Raw genomic sequence first — 22,882 nt, 5'->3', positions numbered from 1 at the left:
ACCCACCAATTACAGAACAAACTCCTACCACTATGAGTACCATTACCCGAAGTTGTGATGGTCCTGGAAGAAAAGCTTATTGCCTCAAAGTTTAATCACTTTTCTGATGCTTCCCACGAAAATGAATGATTCTTTTGAATATCTGTCAAAAAATAAATAATGCTTTAGCATTTCTTCATATGGAACAGCTTGGTCTCAAAGGAACAAAAGTGTTACTTCGATCTTCAAAAAACCTCTGTAGCAGGATAATCCACTTCTCAGGCTTTAATCTTTCTGTTCTGTGTTTGTAGATTACAGAAACATTGTGCAATCGGGCAGAGGTCGGAACGCAGATTTTGCTGTTATTTTAGAATCAAGTAACATTTAGGTATTCTTTTGTTAATAGCAGCATGAAAATTGTTTGGCACTTGATTTTTATGTATTCATAGTCTTCAATCAGCATAGATGATATTTAGATAATGTTAATAACCATCTCGCAGCAGAAAAAAAATGCATTTACAGTAAAGATAATACAAATGTCAAGTTTCCAGTCACTATTTCAATACATTTATAACTTTAGTTGTTCTGCCAGATCAGCTATAGGCACTAGGCTATTAGATTTTCCCATTGTGTTTTAGTGAGTTCCAGTGAGGTGCAGATTGTTCTTTTGCACATATTTTAAATGCCATATTCTGACTGCTCTCTGTGGTTTGTCATGCATTCTGGCTCACTGCCATTGGTTGTAATTGTATAGCTTGAAGTTGCAAAATGATTTCCGAGTAGACAGCCACATCACCACCACCGTTATCACTGCCTCTGTCTCCTGTCATCTCTGTCTTCCATTTACTCCCTCTCCTCCCTCATCCATCCTTCCCCTCGACACGTCTCAAGCTCTGCCTGCCAAACTTGCATGACACACATTTCCTGCCTTTCAAGTCCTCTCACACATCTCTTTTTCCCCCCCTGTGTGTGCACGTCCTGCTATTTGTGCAGCCTTCTGTGCAGATTGTACTGTGGAGGCTTTCTGGCGTTTTGGTGAATGATTAGGGTCACGAGGCTGTGACAGTGATGCCATTTTTCTTAAATACACATTGGTTTTAGCTGTTAGCACACACAAAAAGTCAACAGACTCGTCAATACAGACTTTTAGGAAGGACAACAGCAAAATGTGTGGAGGTTGTTTTCATACGCCTCTCATTAAAAGATAAAGCACAATGTTGATGAGGCCGTTTAACCACATTTTGCATCCTCGTGCAAATGATTTATGCGGTATGGTGTGAAACTATGTGTGCAGAAGCAACCATTTAAACTCTGATCTCATTACTTTTGAAATTAAGTTAATAAATCTCTATAATAACATCAGCTTTAAATGAACTTAATTTTAAGTGGTTTCAAATTTTCATAATAATTTATTATACTTAATTTTATTATTGTGCTTTGCTTCCAAACCACCTCGGCCAACTGTTGGGGGGGGGGGTTGTTGTGAATAAAAAACAAAATACAGAAACATTTTTTTATATATATGGAAAAGCTTCATAACAGATAGCACTGCTCAGTATCTGTCTGTGAACTCAGACAGTAGACTTTGATCTTTTAAAAAGGGAAGCACAAGGAAAGATTTAGAGTTTAAAGTTAAATATGTTTTATCTATCTGTCACCCTAAAGATGATTACACATATTCTCCTTTCTCACAGAGTGCAGCACATACAGACAACAAAACACTATGAAGGAAGAGGAACTGGTACTAAAGAGTTGTTAGAATAGCCACCAAATGGCATAAGGAGGTTTTATCAGGCAAATGCCAGAGGACCCTATAGTGAATCAATACAGTAAGTGAATGTCACAAAAGTCAAATGATGCCAATGAAAGAAAGTAACTCCAGTCTTTGAGATTACTGGAGGTCATCTGGGTTTGCAAAGGGACAGGTTTTTGTGCCATGTACCTATCGTCCATACAGGATTTAGCATGATAGCTAAGGGCACCTGCACAACAGGTGAAGGTTCTTGTCACCCAACATAGACCAAACCAGAGAGGTAATTGTACATTTGGAGCCAAGCAGCACAGAATGCTGTAAAATCCATACCGGCTTTCCAAACAGGTTTTCCACTCATTACAACATGAAACAGAATGAACCTGTTTATTTAGTAATGTAGATTTATCACTTGTCTAGATTTGGGCAATAAAAAGGCTGATCTTTGTGATCTGTGTTTTCTGTGTATTTATTTTGAGGTTTTTCTGTGTTTATTAGCCTGCTCCCCTGTGAGTCTCTGTCTTCCCTGTTGATTGATCCCATATGTGACTCGTTTCTTTGATTACCCTCCCAGTGTATTTAGTCCCAACCTGTTGTCTTTGTCTCTTGTCGGATCCTCGTCGTGTCTAACCAGTCCGTTCTGCCAGCTTCTTGTGTTCCTGTGTCCCTGTGTTAATCATCATTAAATCATCATCTTCACTTCATCCTGGCCTGCCTGCGTCTTCCCTCACCAAACCCACAGATCATGACACAACCAACCCCAGCCAGGAAAGACTGGTAATCATATTTCCTCTACTTTTACATTCAACACCAGCTTCTTACATGGCTGTGTTTTGACTCCACAACTATAATCACAGCACACTCTTAAATGCACTGCTTGCCATCCCAGTAACACCATCATAACCATAACCATCACCCTCACACTCACCGACTCATTTCAGGAGACAATAAGAAAACCCATAAAGCTGAGACACACGGACTGGGGACATGGTGGACAGACAGTAACTGGGCTCTCAACACCGGGAAAAGCAAATAACTAATTTTGAAGCTAAGGGGAAGTGGTGCTGACCCATCTTTCCACCAACAGTGATTGTGTAGAGAGAGTAAACGGCTTTAAATGTCGGCCAGACTCAGATGGACACCCAACAAAATTGATGGGGCGAAGAAGACGGAGCATGCACTGCCTGCATTTCGGACTTGTGATGAAAAACGACCTGTGGGAAACACTGTTGCATGTTTTCTAGCTGGAAATTCATACTATATTTTAAATTTGTATGAACCAATATCAGATGACAATATCAAGGTTTGTTGTACACTCTATAAAAGACAAAGTGCTGTCTGGTTTAAACAAAAAATTACAAATTAAATGAAGCATTTAGAGATTTACTGTCTACAAGTGCTAGTTGTCCAAGTATGAGTTCTTGTAGATTCAAGAATGCCTTTTTTTTTCAAAAGTGGTTTTAGTTTTAAATGCAGCTAATTTTGTTTTTATTTAGTGTTTTATACTAAGTAAGAAATGATGTCAGTCATAGACAGCTAATACCAACATAAACAGCTTCCTATCTATATTTTCAATATATCTGATTATCAAACAAAGTGAAGGGGTTGGTTGTTTTGATGAACTGAAAGGGACTTTTCTTTTTTCTTTCTAATTCCTGTGATGCTTGAGTTATTTAAAGACCTTAGAATGAAGGATTTATTTGTTTGAGGATGCTTGCTATGAACCAGTATTTATGGTGATCAGTTGTGTTGTTTTTATGTTTTATTTATGCAGTAGTAGGTTGATCTGTGAAACAGATATTTTATTTTTTTATGTGTGAGTATGCAATCTTGCTGTGTGCAAAACATTAAAAAACATGAGATTATTCAAAGTACAGTAACTTCCTAGAATGCATGCTTCCAATAAATTGTTGGGAAAAAAAGAGAGAAAAAAAAACAGTCAATGCAGCAATTCTTTGAAGCTGAAAATCTCAAACTTTCAATGACAGATTTTGATTTTTACTGAGTCTGGTGATGATGACAAAAACCATTGAAATGCTACTTGATTCAACATTTCTGGCTCATGAAACAGGCCTACAGAAAGCCTCGGCTGCAATTTCACACTTGAGGAGAGCAAAGCTTTTGTCACATTTCTATTATCTCTGATCAGTGGATTGATGAATAAGAGATCATGTAGGAGAGCCAACCTTTTGTATCAAGTGCACAGATTATGGAGATAGATGCAGTTCCAAGTGGATACTGCCATAAGATCTTCTGATACTTCTCATCTGTCCAGGTGCCATGAGCTTTTAGGGGACTTAGGCATGGAGTTGTGCGCTATTACCTTAACCATCATTACATCTGTTTGAGACTCTTATTTCAAAGCAAGAAAGGAAGTAGTTTTTGAGCTGTGTTGTCATATTGAGTTACCTAAAGAAGACATTTCGCCTGATTGGCTGACAACCCTCAATTACAAAGGAAACCACACATGCTACAATAAATGCACAAACCTGGACTGGATTACCCTACTATGATTGCAGGTTCTTTAAGGCACAATTTGCAGATTATAAAACCTTTACTTCATTTGAAAAAACAAAACATGGCCATTCATAGTTTCTCTAAAAATCTTAAGAAAATGTCCTCCTTTTCCTGTACACTCTACTTTGTATTTCTCATCATCTTGTATGCTTATTGCATGCTTACAGCTGCAGTTACAAGTAAAGAGAAACAGTAATCTGCAGAGAGACTGTCAGTTCATTCACAAACACTTCAAACTGGGACTGAGATAGCTTCTGGCAGTCGAGTTGTGATTTCTGAAAGGGCTAAGATGACATAAGCGTGTTTAAGAGAGCATGCTATTGTTAGGTTTCCAGGCCACCAGCTTTAGGTAATGATCAAACTGCAGAGGTGTCAAATCTAAAGAGTAAGCCAGTTTAGGTTTCATTAGCCATGAGAGTGATGCAGCCAATGGTTTATGAATGACCAGAGGCAGGAGGGGCTCATATGCAGCCATATTGCAAAGCTGTTTTGCGAACACAGTATTTTTTTTTTTATTTTTTATTTTTTTAGATTTTTATTCAAACAAAGTGAGAAATTCTTTGTGTCCTAAATTCTTACATATTTACATATGAATTGTACCAGCTTCAACTTCACGTCAAAAAAGAAACATTTTAGAGAAAGGCTGGATCACTTGAGAATAAAATCCTCCATGTATTACAAGTGTCATTCATGCAGCAGTACGGGGGACTATCTCTGCTTTTCAACAAGACTGCCTTGAGCCACAATACCTGTCAGCATGACAGACAACCCTGTCGCTGATTGAGAGAATATAAAAGCAAGGCTGTGATGGACATAGAACGTTTCACCGATTTTTGAAGTGAAACTGCTAACTTTATAAAAAAGAACAGGAATGCAACCTGTGGTGTCTATTCATCTGGCTTCTGAAATCTTGTTTATGTTTGAAAAATGTTATGCCGTCATCAATCTACTGTCTCTGAAAAAAACATTTTTTGTAAGTGTTGTTGGTTTTGTGTTCCAGGTCAGAAGTAAGTCCATTTAACAATCTGAATCAAGAATTATATTTCAGAAAACAAGTTAGGCCTCAGCCTCAGGAATTACACTTAATAAAAAAAATAAAGTTAATAAAAAAAAAAGTTCCTCATACAGTAAATGTATACATCTTAATACATTTTGGAATATTCCACCACTCAATTCTCTAACAGTGGCATTTGTATATTTGAATTCAAATCTTCAGTCAGAGTGGCAGCATGTTAACAGACAACTCCTGTAACGCCGTCAGCTGAAAAGAGGAAAATCGGACTCCTCCAAACAGTTCCCTGAGGGCATCGGGCCAGAGAGCAGCAGCCAATCAAGCATGCAGTTAAAACCTGGAACATGTCCCTTCCTCATATCTGCATTCCCTCTGGACAGGAAAATTAAATTGTCTAAAATGTGAATGTTTGAAAGTCTCAGAGATTGTGCAGAAGTTTGCATCACCTAAATTAAAAAAAAAAATGCAAAGCTTGTATTGCATCTTTGTTTTATGTATTATTTTATTTTTCCCTTTGGAAATTAAAATTTGAAAATAGCTTTTTTAGTTAATGTGGTTTTTTGTAACAATAAAACCGGTATTAATAGTGTTCCCTGTTTAATATATTTTGTTGGTAGTTTAAACAGAAAACAAAAAATGAATTAGGTGTTTAAAAAAAGCTAGAAACAACTTCCCAGGATGATTTCTGCCAGCAGCTTATTTCTAAATAATAGATTTATAGTTGTTGTTGTTTGTTTTTTTTTCTGGTTGCAGCAAATAACTTTTAATGTCTTATTTTTCTTTGTTTTCCTCTTTTATATTCCTTAAAATGATCCTGAAAAAAAAATTCATTCAATATTACTGGAAAATAAACAGTGGCAAAAAATAATCCAGCTCCAAAAGCATTACACTCAGAGACTCTCAATCGGTGCAGGTCAGCACAAAACACGTACAAAATTCAAAACACAGAACAATGTTAAGCTACCTTCATTTGAAACTTTCACTGACTCTCGTGAGATCTAAGCAATGCTCTCTTTGCTCTGAATTCGGATGCCTCATCAAATGAATGGAATGACATTCACTCCTTCAAGCTGAAGCTTTATATTGCAATAACAATCAAAGGCATCCCCTCAGCGCTGTTTGCCCCCTCTCACCTGATCCTGTCTGGCACTCGGTGGGTGTGGTTTCCATCACTCTGGCAGTTCCCTGCATACTGGGCTCGACTGTTGGCCCCCTGGTCCCTCCGTAGAGCCATCGCCCCGTGAGTGAGCACTGAAACTCCCTTGGCAATACGTCTGCAAGATAGCCAAGAGAAGAATGTGAGCCAGGGATAATAGGACATTTTAAAGGTCTTTCTCTGACACTGCTGAGGTCCAAGGGAATTTTATGAAAGGACATAGACTGACTGGGCCGGAGTCATGGAAGCCCAAAAGCTTACTTGTACACCTGAAGATGTGGAAAAGCTTCAAACTGCAGAAAGAAATTAAAGATACCCCTCAGCTCTATAAATTAAAGGCAAAAATCCTGAAATCCTTTTTTTACTTTAACAAAATATCAAGGACTTTTGAATCTGAATACAAAATACTATCCAACATACCTATTTATGATCTTATCATCTTTGTTTTAATGTAACTTATCCTAGATAAGCCAATTTGGAAGATAAGGATGGGTTAAAGAAAACACGGTAACAACAAATTAAGCCTGGAGGGTGAAAGGAGCCTCATTAAATGATCGCTTTACACAGAAGTACTGCTGCAAGAATTGCTAGAAATGTTTCAGGTTATTTTTAGAGTTTCTGAAATCATGTATGCTGATAACGATAGGATATTAACACTTAGTGCTTGATTTATTTTTTGTAGCAAAAAAAAACAAAACAAAAAAAAACAACAGTATTTATATGCAGAGGGTTGTATTATCTTCAAATTATCATCACAACCCTTTTGGTATCATATCCTGAATCCTGTTTGATCGACATTGGCGCCTGTTGTAAGAACAGGAATCACGTAGCAGATCTCTGGTGGGGTGGAGGATGTTGGCCAAAATTTCAGCATATTTCTACTGACTTTCTCTGCTGTCTGTGGTTGAAAACAAGGTGATATTTGAATTCAGTGAATTCTATGTTAATGTAAATGGACAGCAGCAATTCCCATTTCGCAAAAGAAATTTAATTTATACCACAGAATAATGCTCAACATTAGAAGAGTAATCAACAATCTATTAGGGACCATAAGTTATTGGTTCTGATGTGCAAGTTTTGACAACTTATTAAGAGGAGAAAAATACAATTGCTCTGTGTGGGATTATTTTTTCTTGTATCGGTAATTCACATGCAAGATGACATTTTTACAAATATAAAATTAAACATTTTTAGGAATTCCATTTTTGATGTTTTAATCCTTCATGGCAATTTGCAGACTTGAGCCACAGAACTGCTAGTCTTCAATCCAGAAGATCTGTTCTGGCATGTAGTCAAAGGCCAATAATGATTTTATCTACATTTTCAAAGCATCTCCAAATTGGCAAATCAAATTAAAATGTACTTAGAATCAACTAATTACTTACTTCATTCACAATTTGATTTCTGTTGCTAATAATCTACCAAGCATGCTGACTGCATCTGCATTAAACAGGCCAAATCTTTATTTGATCAGGTTAAAGTAGGTGCAGTGATTTTGGAGGATTTAATAAAGGAAGTTGACACTTTAATCCCAGGATTCTTTATAAGGAATGTTCACATCTCAGAAACTCTGCATGTTTTGACAAGTAATGTGTCACATTGCACATCAGCAAAACTATGAGTTTGTTTTTCCTCAGGGCTTTTCAGGTTTTAATTATAAAGATCAATTATCAAACAAGTCTCATAAGTAAAATAGCTTTGATTTTACTTGTGAGAACATATCAAAAAAGTAATTAACATTTTTAAGAATCATCTTTCAGTGCTTTAAAGTCGTCTTTAGTCATGGCTCCAAATAATCTTTCTGAAGAAGATATTTGGGAAGTTTGTAAGGTCTTCAGTTGAATCCTGGCAGTGTTTTTATCTACATAAAAATATATAAATTAGTTATCCATGTATAATTTTGCTTTGTTTTGTTTAGAGTCAAAATACATGAGAACTACTCAGGATCAATGTTTTCCCCAGGTTTGGGGATATTAAAAACTTTTGAACAGAAGATGTGTGCCCACAGTGAGTGGAAACATAAAGGTGAGAGAATAACAAAGAACAACAATAAGTTTATTAAGTTTTTGTTTATTCACTTTTTTCTCTTCTCCATCAAGCCCTTTTCAGCAACACATTCACATTCCTTTTGTATGGAAAGAAAATAAAATCTAAGGATGCAGCACCTTCTCAAGGGTGCAGAGGTGTGTGAAAATGCTGTGTGTAACTGTACTTAAAAATATTTAAAAAGAATATACAGAAGTTCTGTTTTCTTGCTTCTTCTTTTAACTGCTTAAGTAGTTGGCTTTTCAACATCTTAATTGCAACTGTAGAAAAAGATGGGCTGAATTTTAAATAAAATATAGATTTACAAACAGCCATTATGCTGCTTTTATGAGTGCAAGCAGAAACACTTGGTGGAAATGATAATAGATTTCACACAGGATCAAATATCTTAAGAAGAGTGATGGACACTGAAGGAGTCATCAACTTAAAACAAGTGGATGAGGCAAAGAAAACAAGCTTTAGGAGGTATTTAATCTTTTAAAGGGTGAAGATGCCAAAAAAGGAAAAAAAAAGAGAAACAGTCTCTTAATGCACTACCTGGCACCCAAACTTTGTTACACTCGTTTGGCATCATAATATTTCTGTGATAGACCAGGTCGTGGTTAAAGTACCAGTTTGCTTTAGCCCTTTGACTGAAATATTTAGACTGTAACAGTGCATTTGAAGAATTGGTTGGTTGGTACCCTTGAAAATCGTCATGGTTGTTGTGTCATAGCCACAGTCTTCAAAATGTTTTCCCTGCTCCCTTCGCAGTGGTGGTGATTTTTAAACAGCTTTCTCATGGTCTTTTTCTTTATACTCTTCCATATAAACCAGATTTGTTAAGTGTCCCATTAATAGGTGTCCTGCTAAAAGATTCTACCACCTCATGGGAGCTGTTGAGAGTAGCTTGGGCAATAAATCTCAGCAGCGCCTCCATAGTGATACCCTAAGTAAGAATTTTCCTCATTGTGTTTTTAGCCATGGTGGGTTGAACAGAGTTATAAGAGATCTTCTCAGCTTAGGACATTGTTTTATAGACTAACCCTGAGTGAACTGTGTCACAACTTTTCCCCTGACCTGTCTGCTGTGTTTCTTGGTCTTGATTTTTATTAGCTAAAATATATAGAAAACTACAAATTGCTAAGCTTATAGTTGCAATCTGTCAAAGCAAAAAGGTGCACGGGTTATTATTACATATGCACTACACTGTAGATGAAAGCACAATATATATATATATATATATATATATATATATATAAAAAAATGCTAAAGCATAATGAATGAATTGAAGAAAAGGAAATAATTCATTAAGAAGGAAAGGGGAGGTAATGGACAGACTATGAAGAATATCAGCCTGTATAAATGTTGTTCTGTTAGTTGGAATTATCAGTATAACTGAATAGCTGCACTGCTGATAACTGCTTAAATGAAGAAAAAAAAAAAAAAGAAAATCATGTTGATAGATCTAAATCTAACGCATCAAAATGATGCATCAAAGTCAAAGTTCTAAATTTATTCAGGTGCTCAGTAAATAAAAATATCTTGTCTGTCTTAGGGAAATATTAATAGATCAGTCATTGATCTGTGGAAAGCTTGAAAGAAATGCGGGACTCTTTGTGAAGGCACCACTTTTTTTTTCCCAAAACCTATCAGTTATTTCTTGCATTCCATTTGACACAATGATAAAAAAAACAAACAAGAAAAAAAACAACAAAAAAAACCAAACCAACCGAAGAAAACAACATCAAGTTTATTTTCTTATTTTTAACTCAGACATTGAAAATGCTCACAGAGCAGCTGAAAAAGCAAGAGTTCAAAAGTCCAGAAGAATATAAATTTGAAGTGTCACAATTTATACCATCCTGTCAGCTGATGTGTTTTCTGGGTGTAACTCTGAATGCTGTAATGTGTCAGTAGATTGATTACAGCCAAGAGTACAACTCAGGCCCTGATTCAGAGCCATTTCTTGGAGGAAAGTCAACCAAAAATTTAACAACCAAAACAAACTGAAAAAGAAATGCACTAATAAGAGAAGTAAAACCATTAAAACTAAGAGGGCAAGAAATAGATGCAAATACCATTAAGAATCAAAGAGGAGCTAAACCATTGGGAACACAATTAAGCATTAAATTTCTGTGAATCAGGTGAGAGTAAAACAATTTGACCAGCATTAAAAGGGACACATACATAAACATGCACAGAAATGAGCAAAAAGTAGCTTAAAGAGTGGAAACAACCACTCAGCTTTTTCCTCTTGCTTTCATTTCAAACGGGGACAGATAATTTATTTTTTTACATGTTCTTCTGAAATGCTTCCTGATTATACTGGAAGGAAAAGTGATGAAGTTGTGATAAATGAAAATCTTATCTTGCAGGGTTTGATGTTTTGAATCGGCTTATGAAGCAATGACAATTTAATTTTACATATGACTTGAAAGAGCGGTTTAGCTGCGGGTGAAATTCCAAACTCTGCAAAAGGGGGACGTGTTTTTTTATTACATTCACAAAACTACTGAGCCATGTCACAATTATCACTTCTTTTCAGTGAGGAAAACTTCTCTGAAGATTCTCCAGCAACCACAAAATGCTGTGGCAGAAATACTAATGCAGCTGAAATAGGCACTTTACTTTAAGGCCAAAAATGACTCTGATTAATGCGAGTCCTTAAACTGTGAAAATATCCTTTTTTATTTTTTTTTTAATTCTTTAATATCAAATAAATGAATAAAATACAAACCCAACAAAACACGGCTGTTTTGTCTGTTGTTATTTATGTCTTCCTATCGCATTGTATATTCTGAAACTGACACAAAAGCCAAAGCTGTGTTCCAGGAAACATAAATCTAACCACACCATTAAAATACACTGTGCATATAAAACTAAGATAAGGGGTTAGTGCCAGTGTTCCTCATCTTGTAACTTGACAGTTTCTGTATTTATTACAGATTTATGAACCTACAAAAAATGGCAATTTTAACCATATTTACCCATCTTTAGTCATGATGAAAACCCCTTCACTACAAAAGAAATTTACTTTGACAATGAATATATTATCCACCTCTAGATGTTTCATATCAACCATCATTTTGGTCGATGCATAGTCTACATGAAGGAAATGTGACTCCAGTAAACAACAAGCCATCAGCCGGAGGTTGTAGAAGGGTTTGCAGGGTTTTTTTGTTTTTCTGGTCTGGTAATGATTCATAATCTGTCAAATATCATTTGATTTGATGTTGTAGTTCACATTGTCTTCATAGTCAATCCCTGAATATATCACTATGGATATTGTTTGAAACAGATATAAAGTTGAAAATAACTAATCCTCAAGAACAAATAGTAAATGGCCTCCACTTGAATAGCACTTCATCAAGTCCAGTATTACCAGCTCCTAAAATTACCAATATTAATTTCAAATCCAGTCAAGTGACTGAAATCTTTACTATTAGGTAAAGATTTTAAGATAACAATAAACATTGTATTAATACATTTTTAGCTAGTTATCAATGATACATTAATATAGCATGTTATTCCAGCTGCAGTAACAATGGTCTATTTCTTTTCTTTATACATAAAGCACAAACATGGTACTTTTGATCTTGATATTTAGAGAATCTCATATAAGCCAATGTTTAGTTTTTAACAAGCAAAATGTGGAATGTTTAGGCTAAAATACTGAACTGAAAAAAGTAAAAGGCAAAATCATTTTAAAACTCTTCATAATGATTTAAATACCAATTTGTGTGGATTTTGATTCAAGGAGAATTATGTTTTCTTTTCTGAAAGGTTAAACGCTGAATAAACCTTTTCACCTGGAAAGGAGGTGCTGGGCTTCATTAAATATTTAAAGGAACATGTCTCTGTTTATCACATCCCTTTAAGTATGCTGCCCCTGTCTGGTGTCATCTGTGTTTTAGAATGAACTACAACAATATGCATGGTAGTGACAACTCTGCTGCTCTCTTGGGTTTTCTATGTGCAAACATTTTTTGGGGGAAGTCTGATGTAGGCAAAATGCTGCTTGTCGAGATGAAAACGTCTGCATCTCAGTGGATTCCAGATGGATGGTAAAGTTAAAAAACTGGGATTTTGACATGTCAATGATGGAAAACTAAACACAAAAGACTCAATAGTAATTTATTCTTTACCATTTTTGTTTTTTTATATCTTTTCAATTTAATAAATTAGCTACTTGTAATGTGGAAGAGCAAAATTAATTTTGAATTTCATATTTTTTCTGCATTATGAAGCTTATTTAAAATGACTTTATTTCATTTTTTTCTTTCTTTGAAAATAAAAATAAATTAAGGAACTTCTCACCTTGATCCACTCAGTCAATCCATTTAGAAAAAGCGAGGAGAAAAGCTTGGCTGTAAAATGGAACATGCATGGAGCGGTGTTGTCTTAAAATGGTTTTGCGTACTTCTGTGTGCTGCAAAGCCAAAAGAACATGGATTTGCAAAAAAAGTGTTTATCAGGGATAAAGAAGAGAATGTTTATTTTCCCACTGATCCTCATGCATTTTTCAAATCACCAGGTTGGGTTTTCGCTGCCTAAAGGCTCAGAGGTGCAGAACTTTCCTAATCCTTGTAAATTCTTCATTCAGCTAAGAAAAAAAACCAAAAAAAACTAGTAAACTAGGAGTAAAAAACTTTCTGAAACAGGAGAAGTCAGGCATTACAACAAGTCCATTTTAGTAAATTGTAATCAATTAACTGTGCAGACACATACAATGCCGAGTGTTAAGTGACTTTTTATGGTGAAGGTTTAACTGAAGAGAATCCAGTGATTCACCGACTGTCTAAAGTAATTAGACATTTGCTTAAGCAGCTTTCACAGTGTTTCCTTGTGTGCTAGCATACTAAAATCCATGTGTTACATGGGTATTAACATGAGAAAATTAAAGGGAAATTAAAAAGATCATCATAATGCAATCTTATTCTGAAAAATTATTTTGACTTCTGCTAAGAGTGGGATTCATTGTGTTCAGCTGCGTTAGGCTTTGTGATAGAGCAGAAGGAAGAGCTAATTTGGTGGAATGAGTTTGCCATTAATTTTATTGGAAAAACTAAAAATCTATGGCAACATAAAACCCAAATGGACCAGTAGGGAACCATTTGTTTGGCGCGTACCTGCGTGGCTCGTCCCTCCAGCCCTGAGGCCTGATGGCAAACAAGGCTTTTGGCAGTCCCTCCAATCCCAGTCCAGACAGGGCGGGTCCAACGACAAACCACATGTGACTCGGCCCAGCCTGACCCGCTGCCCAGGCTGCCCGAAAAATCAGCTCAGCCTCTTCCAGGGAGGAGTACAGCAGACGGACCTGGAGGCGAATGATACGACAGAGGGGTTCAGGTGGTGGCCATAAACCAATAGGGTAACAGAGTGTAGCATCAATTAAAATGAAGCATGGTGATGGATCCAGGTTGAGCGACTGGATCCCATTTTAATCATCGGTGTTTCTTTCTTTTTCTTTTTACTTGGTATATATTTCTCTCACAATTATACATTTTCTTCATGTACACATCAGTGTTACATGACATCTAACAGATTTCTGCCCTTTGTTAAGTTTATTTTTAGCTAAATTAGCTGTTCTTGAAAAATGAGGAATCTTGTTCTGATTGCATTTTTATTTTCCATTCATACGTTATTAAAAATAAAAGGGAGGATAAATGAATCTGTGCGAGTCTTACTGTGTGTGTGTGTGTATGTGTGTGTGTGTGTGTGTGTGTGTGTGTGTGTGTGTTTAGGGGTGGGGGGCTTATGAGAGAGTCCTTCAGATGATTGCTCAGAGGAAGCACTTGAGGAAAATGTGTGCCACCATTTCGGAAGACAATGAGTGAGGGTATAAAAACTCAAATCAGTCAACACTGGAATATGGAATACCAGCAGTAATAGCAGCAGGCGTGTGGCGTTTGAATCGCATGCTGCGTGTTTACTGCTGTGACTCGCGTCAGAGAAGATGGCCGGATGACGCCGATCCTCCTACTCAGCTGACAGCGGATAGAATCAAGGTTGGCATGAGGTCTACATAGACATGCCTATCACAAAGCTCCAGCAGTCGGCATACATTCAAAGTCTTTTACATAGAAAATCTCTATCTCCTCAGGTAAAAATTATCTTTTTTCCTCTTGTAAATTGTTGTGTTGCTCTAATATTTGAAGAAAGATGTTCCCTGCTATCTTTACAAACAACCCACAAAAGCTCTTTTTCTTTAAATATCATGTGGTAATCACTTTGTCAGAACAGGCATTCGTTTCCCAATATGGATTTCTTTAGACAATTGTGAGTCTTCATATTGTACTTTGACGAAGCTTAACTGTCTTAATCACATTAGAAATCTTGTTCCACACACAGAGAAGACATCGTGCTGGTTTCACTACAGCTCTGATTTAAACCTGTGCTGTTGAAATTTGGGTTTTGTTATTTCAAAGTTATTAATGAGAGAGTGACAAAAACTCCAAACCTTTTTTAAGTTTGCCCATCCATTGTGTGGTTTTCTCCAATGCAGACAGTCTAGTTAATAGCTTGATTTTGCCTTGGTTATCTCTAGACTTGCTTAGCATTAGTACCCACATACCATACTTTAGCTAGTTTGTTTTTTTGTTACTTAACCTATCTTAATATAAATCAAAAACAAGCACTTACTTGTTCTTGGGACCAAGTAAGTGCTTCTCTTTAGGAAAGGTTTTTTTTTTTAGTGTTTTCATCTATAAAAAGTCATAATAACTTGGAAAATGTACATTTTCTCCTATTTCCGCTCTATATCCTGCCTTATTCCATCCCTCGGCTCAGAGAATTTGGGCTAGTATGAACTTATGATCATTTAAGATGCTTTCAGGATGTGTCACTTGAATAACATTAGACTATGGTTAGAAGTAAACTTGTAAGCATTCAAATTAAAGTGTAACACAAAGGAACAAATAAGCATTCTGCAGCTGGTTTCCTTTTACAATATGTGTTTTGTCATTCATTTTGTGTTCTGGTTCTGTAATAACCTTAAGTGAGGCATGCAGAGGAAAACCAGCACGCCTGCTGCCTTGCTTACCAGTCACAGTACTGAGATACAAATCATCAAGCAATGCCTGCCATATGCTAATTAGCAACAGCAAGCTCTGAAGTAAAATAAATGGCCCATGCAGTGCTGCACCCTCCTGAGTGCTTTAGATTATGCACATAACACCATCAATACACCAATATCAGCAGGGTTTTCAGAGGTTATAGGTCTGTCTATGTTTTTCAGGAGAAGGACTTTTTTTGGGTGGATCAACACAAGTTATTTCTAATTTGAGGTGTACTTAATAAATACAGTCTTCAAATACCAATTTAAATACACTAATGTGTAATGAAAGAATCAGGTACAGTAGTAAAGTAGTATAAAAATGACAAGAAACGCTGATTTAAGGAGAACAGTCACTAAGTCTCTGCAAGACACAGATCTTTTTATTGTCACATCAGAGCAGAGCAACCAAATGAAATCAATAATTCTGGTACTGACTGGGTTACAGAGTGAATGTGTGAAAGGAATTTAATACTTTCTTATTGCAGAGCTTTTGGAAGACACCTGAACAATTCATAAATTAAATTTCATGAGAACAAGCTAACCATTTCACAATTGAAAGACAGAAAATCAATATATGTTTTTGCAAAACTCTTATGAGCCTCATTTCAAATGAAAAGACATATTTAAAAAAATAGTAGAAAGGGCATGTTGAATTTTTCTGTACCAGCATTTGGTGGTAAAACCTAATTTGACATCTTAGCTGGTTTGTCAGATGAAGGCAACACAAAGTCAGGGGAAGAAAAAAAAAAACTTTTGAAAGACCAATGTTTTCTTAAAGATAAATTCTTATCATTTGTGCATAGCTCAGTCAAAGGAACCCACAAGCTATAATCACTTTAACCACTTTATTTTTCACACATTTATGAACACATTTCTTAATCTGCATATTTCATGTACTGTTATCTCAATGCAGATTACATAACATGTATGCAGATGCAAACAGATTGCAGTTGCCACCAACACAGCAAGAAACATAAAACTTTCACAGGGAGAAAAAGTATTTTTTCACTAAGAGTTAAATAAATCAAGGTACTTAAAGCAGTAGGAGAAAATCAGGATCATAAATAATCTGAATGTGTCTCTAAATCAATAGATGATGTGGGCCATGTTAATGCAGCACTATTATGAAAGCAAGTGGATTGACTTAAAGTATTTCACTCAAAAATAAAAATGCAGTTTGCGACATTCCTTAGCTGTGTGTTCAGGACTCTTGTCTTGCCTGGCATTCCTCACTTGTTTCATCTCCATATTCTTATCAAGAAACTCTGAGTCCATTTTTCTATTGATCTTTAATTCAGTTATAAAATCAACAGATTTTATAATTATGGGCTGTCTTATAATAAAGTGTAAGACAGCCCACACCATGATGTTCCCACCTACAAATGTAACTGTAGGATTTTTTTTTTTTTCTGGTGTAATGCAGAACTATTCTTCCTCCTAACCTGGCGTGAGAAATGTCATCTAGAGTTCAGCTTTAGTCTCATCTTAAGAGGTTATATTCTCCAAGAGTTTTGCTGGTTTGTTCATATCTTTGGCAGCAAAATATAAACAAGCCTCATGATGTTTTTTTTTCTTCTTTAGCAGTGGAGTCTTGCACAGTAAGTGGTCTCAGAACCATTGTTCATCATGGGGGGAAAACTGTCTGTACTAAACCTAGTATTGACTTGCACATACAAGTAAAGCGTTTAAATCCTCTTCTTTTATACTTCAATGGAAACGTGTCTTTACTTCCTATTGAGGGATGCTGGCAATGTGCAAGCTCATCAAGAACTATATTCGCTTTTCTTAGAGCGATAAAGAAACTCTTGTTTGCACAAATTTAACAGCAGCAGTTGGTAAAAATAGATTGTTGACTTTCTATAAGAATAGCTTACAGTTGTCAACTTTTTCTCTCGTGGCCAAACATATTGTGCTTCATATAGCATCCATCAACAAAAGCTGCTTCCAAAACTTGAAGGTGAACTCAGGGAAAATGGATATTTTTTCCAAGGACATGCACATTCATACGGTTGTTGAAAATACCAAATTCAAATTGATGATGCTGCCGCAGGAAACAGGAAGACAAAAGCCTGAGAGCAAAAGAGGTCAGAAAGGCAAAAGCAGGCATGTTTTTGGACAATTTCCAAAAATATTTATTCTTGTTATTGAGGAGGTGGGATCTCTGAGCGGGAAGTAGCAAATAATACTTCAGCTGCCAGAGAAATTGCTTAAGCAGGTATTTAGAGGAATGCCAGTAGAATGTCAGCTACTGACATTTTTCTAAATAACGTCTAATTTTGACTCTTGGATTCAATATTCTGAATATTATGACGATAACAAAAAATAAGGAAACTTGTTCTAAAAGGAATAGTATATGTCTGAAGAGTCAAAGAGCTGTAGAGTCAAAAATAATCTGACACATCAAAATCCCTTCTTTGTCCCCCGTTTAACACGTCACATCACTTTCAGTATAATTACATAATGTTCTCCCTTTGCTCCAGCTGCCCTTGCTGTCTTTCTTTAATTTTTTTCCAGATTTATCTTTACGAAGGTCATTTGCTGTAATATCAGCCAAAAAAAATGAGAGCAAGAATTGAATATAAATTAAACTGGTAAAGCATTATAGAGAGAGGTCATCTCAGGTAACTTTGACTCATGCAGAGATGAGAATTAGAAAAGAGAAGGGTGGGAATAAAAAGCTACAACATGAGATTCCTGATTTCTTTCTTCCTTCCATGAATAAGACAACGGTAAGGTCAGGCAAAATGTTTATTCAACCATTACTCCTCACAAGTAGGCGTAATCTGTGCATTTACTTTAAATATTAGTCTTTTTATATAACCTCCCATAATATGTTAGAGGTAAGAAAAAGTCTTTGGGTAGGAGTAGAGGAACAGTCTGACGACACATTTATATTAGATTCCATTTTTAGAACGAACCACAAAACTGCAAAACAAGAATGATTCTAAATCTAAGTTTAAATATTTATAATACTACACATTCATAGAAGCCCTGAAAAATCTTCCAATAAATATTAGACATATGTCCCTAGAAGCATTTGTGCCAGCAGTGGTGCATCGTGACAATCTGCAATATGTTTTGTGTATTAGAGATATAAATCTATAGCTTTGCAAAATCACAGGCAAAATCTAAGCTTCATTTGGGAAATAACCAGTGGCGAACGAAGCTGAAGAGCGTTATACTTAGTGCACAAGTTTGGATATCTATCCATCAGGGTTAAATGAATGAGAGACGTGAACAGTCTTAACAGATCACCACTTATATTTGCATAATGACTGGAGAAATTAATGGGTTAGTTAGAACATTAGGACTCATTTTATTGACATTTACACCAATTCTCAGTTGGGCCATCAAGGACATAAACAATCAGGCGTGGTAATCAAGCGCACCGTTCTGATTTGTCAAATGACAAAATGATGAGGTCAGATTGATCAACTTCAGGTTAGTTCTCTTTGAATGCTACATCTACAAAACTGTCAAAATATAACAAGTCTGAAACACCTGGTACATATATCACAACAATGGACAGGTTTATGAAATATCAAGGTTTCTTTTAGTTAGAAAATAACTTATATTTACTATTTTGCCAGTAAAGAAATTATATATTTACCTTTTGGAGTTTCTGTATGCATTTTATGATTTTTATGAACAAGTGTGTGTGCACATGTGTGCATATGAGTTCAACAACAGGGAAACGGGTGAGTTTTCTTTGGAGAGAAGAGGGGGCTCAAAAGAAAAACATGGTTAGGAGACCCTGATCTACATGAGAAAGATGGGGACGTTTAATTTTTAGATACTTACTTCTATAGAAATTCACAGAAATTAGACTTTTTTATCCACTTTCTTTTCAAGACAGTGACACCTGTCTTTTCAAGAGAGGTGTCTTGTAAAAGCCACACTGTCTGAGTGTGGCTTTTAGTCACACTCAGATAAGTGGCAAGTGCTGCTGGAACCCCATTTTGTTCAACTGATTTGAGCTAAGATGAACCATTTTGCCCTTGACTTACGTCACAATCAAAAGTGGCATTTGTGTTCCCCATCACTCACCTGGGCTTCATTGTCTTTGAGGAGCCGTTTGGTGCGAGCCCCGCCGGGGTCGTCTGTCACATTCAGAACCACCACGCTCTTCCTTTCCCAGCCAATGAAGGAGCCATCCGTCATACCCTCCACCATGGCCAGGAAGTCCTCGTAGCCATGGTGACGGGTGGTGACAACAGAGAACGAAGTCCAGTCATATTCTTCAAGGACTTCGAAGATTACCTCTAGTTGGAGCATGGTAGAGCAAGTGAACTGAAGGTAGATTGAGCCGCTCTCCTGTAAGCAGAGAGAAGGAATTCATGAAGCACAAATCAAATGTGTTCATTTCACATAAAACTTTAGTTTATTAAATACCAGAAAAAGTTATTGCTTTCCCTTGAACTCCAGGTGCTCTCTATGAACTGCTAATTAGAATGGTGTGCCATTCAGCTGTACTGAATATAAGATTGAGCATATTTATTCAGCGGATCTGCAGGCAACATCACACTGTTGCCACTCATTTGAGCTCTCTTTCTGCGTTGTGTCTGACTGGTTTGAATCTAAGAGGGGCCGGCTCAGAGGAATGACGCAGTCTGTCAAAACAAGCTTTGGCTTTTAAAAGAAAGCTTTCAAGCATGAATGAAAGACACAGTGATGGCCTTCCTCTGCCACTGCAGTCATATTTAATGTTAGTAGATGAGCTGCTCACTGTGTGAAAAAGAAATTCATTTTCATTGGCTTTTCTGCCACTGGATTTTCGTCGAAACAAGAGCAAAGTTTTAAGATGTCAAAATGCATATTTGCAGATGGTTGGCGTGAATGCAAGTTTATGCAGCAAAATAAAATGTTTTTTTTTTGCAAGCATTGCACTTTCAAATACTGTATGAATAATTTTTATTTTTTTTTTGCTGGGAGTTGAGAGAATATCTGTAAATTAGTAATCAGGGCTCTGCATCTGTGCGTACATGTGGATGATCAAAGGGAACGACGCCAGGGAATAACATTCCATGGCCTCATGCCGTCAGGGCTCACCTCCAGTTATGATGCTCTGAAGTATATCAGATATCAAACCAGCACTGTAAGTGTGTTTGCTTTTATCAACCTGCCATAGAAAAGGTTTTATAGGAAACGTGCTAGAAGTGAATTCTGCAGCTGAAGACTCAAGATTGTTTCAGAGTTCTTTTGTGAGATGAAGCTAAAATAAATTCACTAGCACCCTTGAGTACTCACCAGAAACAATGAATGACTAATGTTGCGTCCCAAGTCGCCATTTTAGAAAACGAATTGCTACAAGTTCTACTTATTCTTGATATGCTTCAAAATAGAAAACAAAATGGTGATTCATCATCCCAACATTGTGATCACTGATGTACTTCTGTTACAGTATAGCAAAATTATGCCTATGCCTTGAGCCTTTCCATATTTTGTCACATTGCAATCCTTACTTTAGTTGGATTCTTTAAAGAGTTGTTACTCTTTAAAGAAAAAGTTAGATCTTAGTGAAAAATAGGAAACTGGCAGCCTGGAGCAAGAGCGACTGAAAATGAAATGACTTTTATTCATAAATTCTAATAGCGTCTTCATATTTTTGTTGTTTTAAAAACAGTTTCCAATGGCGTGTTCAACAGATTATGTAGAAAAGCACGGTTCATAGATGCATCTTTTGTTTCATATTTTGCTTCTTCTCAGTTTTTGTCATTCCTTTTTAGTGTCTGTGTCATTTGCCCAGGAGAGCTTGTTGTGTAATCATCCTGATTCAGTTCGGATTTGATCACTTATAGCTAAACCAGAAAACAAAACACAAGACATTACTCCACTGCACACCGACCTCAAGTATTTTTCAGATTTTTGATTCCTCGTTTGACTCATTTTTAAACTTTTATTTACTTGGGAAAATATGACTCTTGAGAGTTTAAGCCTTTTAAAAAGAGATCCAGCTCATGAGATTTTGAAAGTTGAAGCAAAAGGAAAGATAATCTGAAAGCCAGAGGATATGAGCTAAATGTCTCCATGCTGCATACAGCAGGTTTCTCAGCTATTTTTCTAAGACAGTTTATTACACCACATCTCGAATGATGGTTGCTCTGATGCTCGGTGGGGCCAGCAGCCACTTAGAAATATGACCCCAAATTAAAATACCTATGAATGACTTCAAGAATATCAATAATCTCCAAGCCAAGTTTATTTACAAAGTACTTCGAAACAAGCAAGCACTGACCAAAGAGCTAAACTCATTATCAAAAATATTGGGTTGAAAGCCAAACCAAGGCGGTAGGTCTTGAGAGGGGATTGAGCACTGGCTAGATAAGAGGCCTCTGTAATCTCCAACAGCAACTATCCCATGATTTGGAGCCACCTCAGCAGAAGCCAAATCCTCTCTGAGCTTCCTGTGTGTCCTCAGCATTTCTAACTACAGATAGTGGGCTGATCTGAGAGACTGAGACATGAAGGCACTGTCATGGTTCGGGGTTTGGTGAGGTGAGATGAGACGCAGGCAGCCAGGATGAAGGTGAAAATGATGAATTTAATGATTCAGAGTCCACAGGAAAACAGACTTAGACGAGGGTGGGACACGACGGCACAGGGAAACAGTTACAAATGACGAGGATCTGACAACGAACACAGACAACAGGTGGGGCTAAATACACACAGGGTAATCAGGGGGATACGACACACCTGGGGAGCAATCAACAGGGAGGACAGAGACTCAGGGAACAGGACTACACAGGGAAAACAGGACTGAACACAGAAGAACTCAAAAATAAACACACAGAAACACAGATCACGACAGGCACATGTGAGAGGTCAGAGAGGGACTCCAAAGTGTCAGGTGGCGTGTGCAAAGAGGATGCTCATTTAACAACATACAATCTCTTTAGTTTTCAGTAGACAATAAGTAGAGCACATGGTATTCCTTTACATCACTGATTGTCTAAACAGGTACACAACTTCCTGAAGGTGGGAAACCAGTTGATGCTTCACAAGCACAAAACATCCTGTGTTCATTTCACACCTGAACATGTCAGGAACAAAGCAGCAAAAAATTCAAATATGAAGTGGGTGAAATGAACAGCATCCATGTCAAATCATCAGCCTTGTTTGTGTTCATTTCAGTGTGCAAATACATATTCAGTAAAAGGGTTAGCAAGATAATTTCCACCTAATGTTTTTTTTAGGTTAAGGTGCAATATGTTAAAAGGTTAATGACATAATGTCTCTTCAAAGTGTCTTCACCTCCTGCTGTAAACAAATCTGTTAAATCAATGAATATTTTAAGATGCTGTTAGCTTGGTGCCAGTTTTACTGTATTAACTATGACAGCAGCCAAGTCATGAAAGAATTATAACCCATCGCTGTCAAGGTGAT

The 22,882-nt window shown here is 36.6% G+C and overlaps 1 protein-coding gene across 1 annotated transcript in view; it reads right to left on the bottom strand.

Moving 5' to 3' along the window:
• grin2da (glutamate receptor, ionotropic, N-methyl D-aspartate 2D, a) overlaps positions 1-22,882 on the bottom strand; it is a 187,120-nt gene that overhangs the window by 75,937 nt on the left and 88,301 nt on the right. The window contains exons 4-6 of the mRNA XM_015044502.1: positions 19,547-19,813; positions 13,572-13,759; positions 6,392-6,532 (exon numbers count right to left, since the gene is read on the bottom strand). Of these exons, the coding sequence (XP_014899988.1) occupies positions 6,392-6,532; positions 13,572-13,759; positions 19,547-19,813 (596 nt within the window). The remainder of the gene's footprint in view (positions 1-6,391; positions 6,533-13,571; positions 13,760-19,546; positions 19,814-22,882) is intronic.

This window comes from Poecilia latipinna, unplaced genomic scaffold (assembly GCF_001443285.1).
Source record: "Poecilia latipinna isolate Pla-1442-1.1 unplaced genomic scaffold, P_latipinna-1.0 Scaffold679, whole genome shotgun sequence".
NCBI lineage: Eukaryota > Metazoa > Chordata > Actinopteri > Cyprinodontiformes > Poeciliidae > Poecilia > Poecilia latipinna.
The sequence above is the reverse complement of the archived record's forward strand: the minus strand, read 5'-3'. Positions and strand labels throughout refer to the sequence as shown.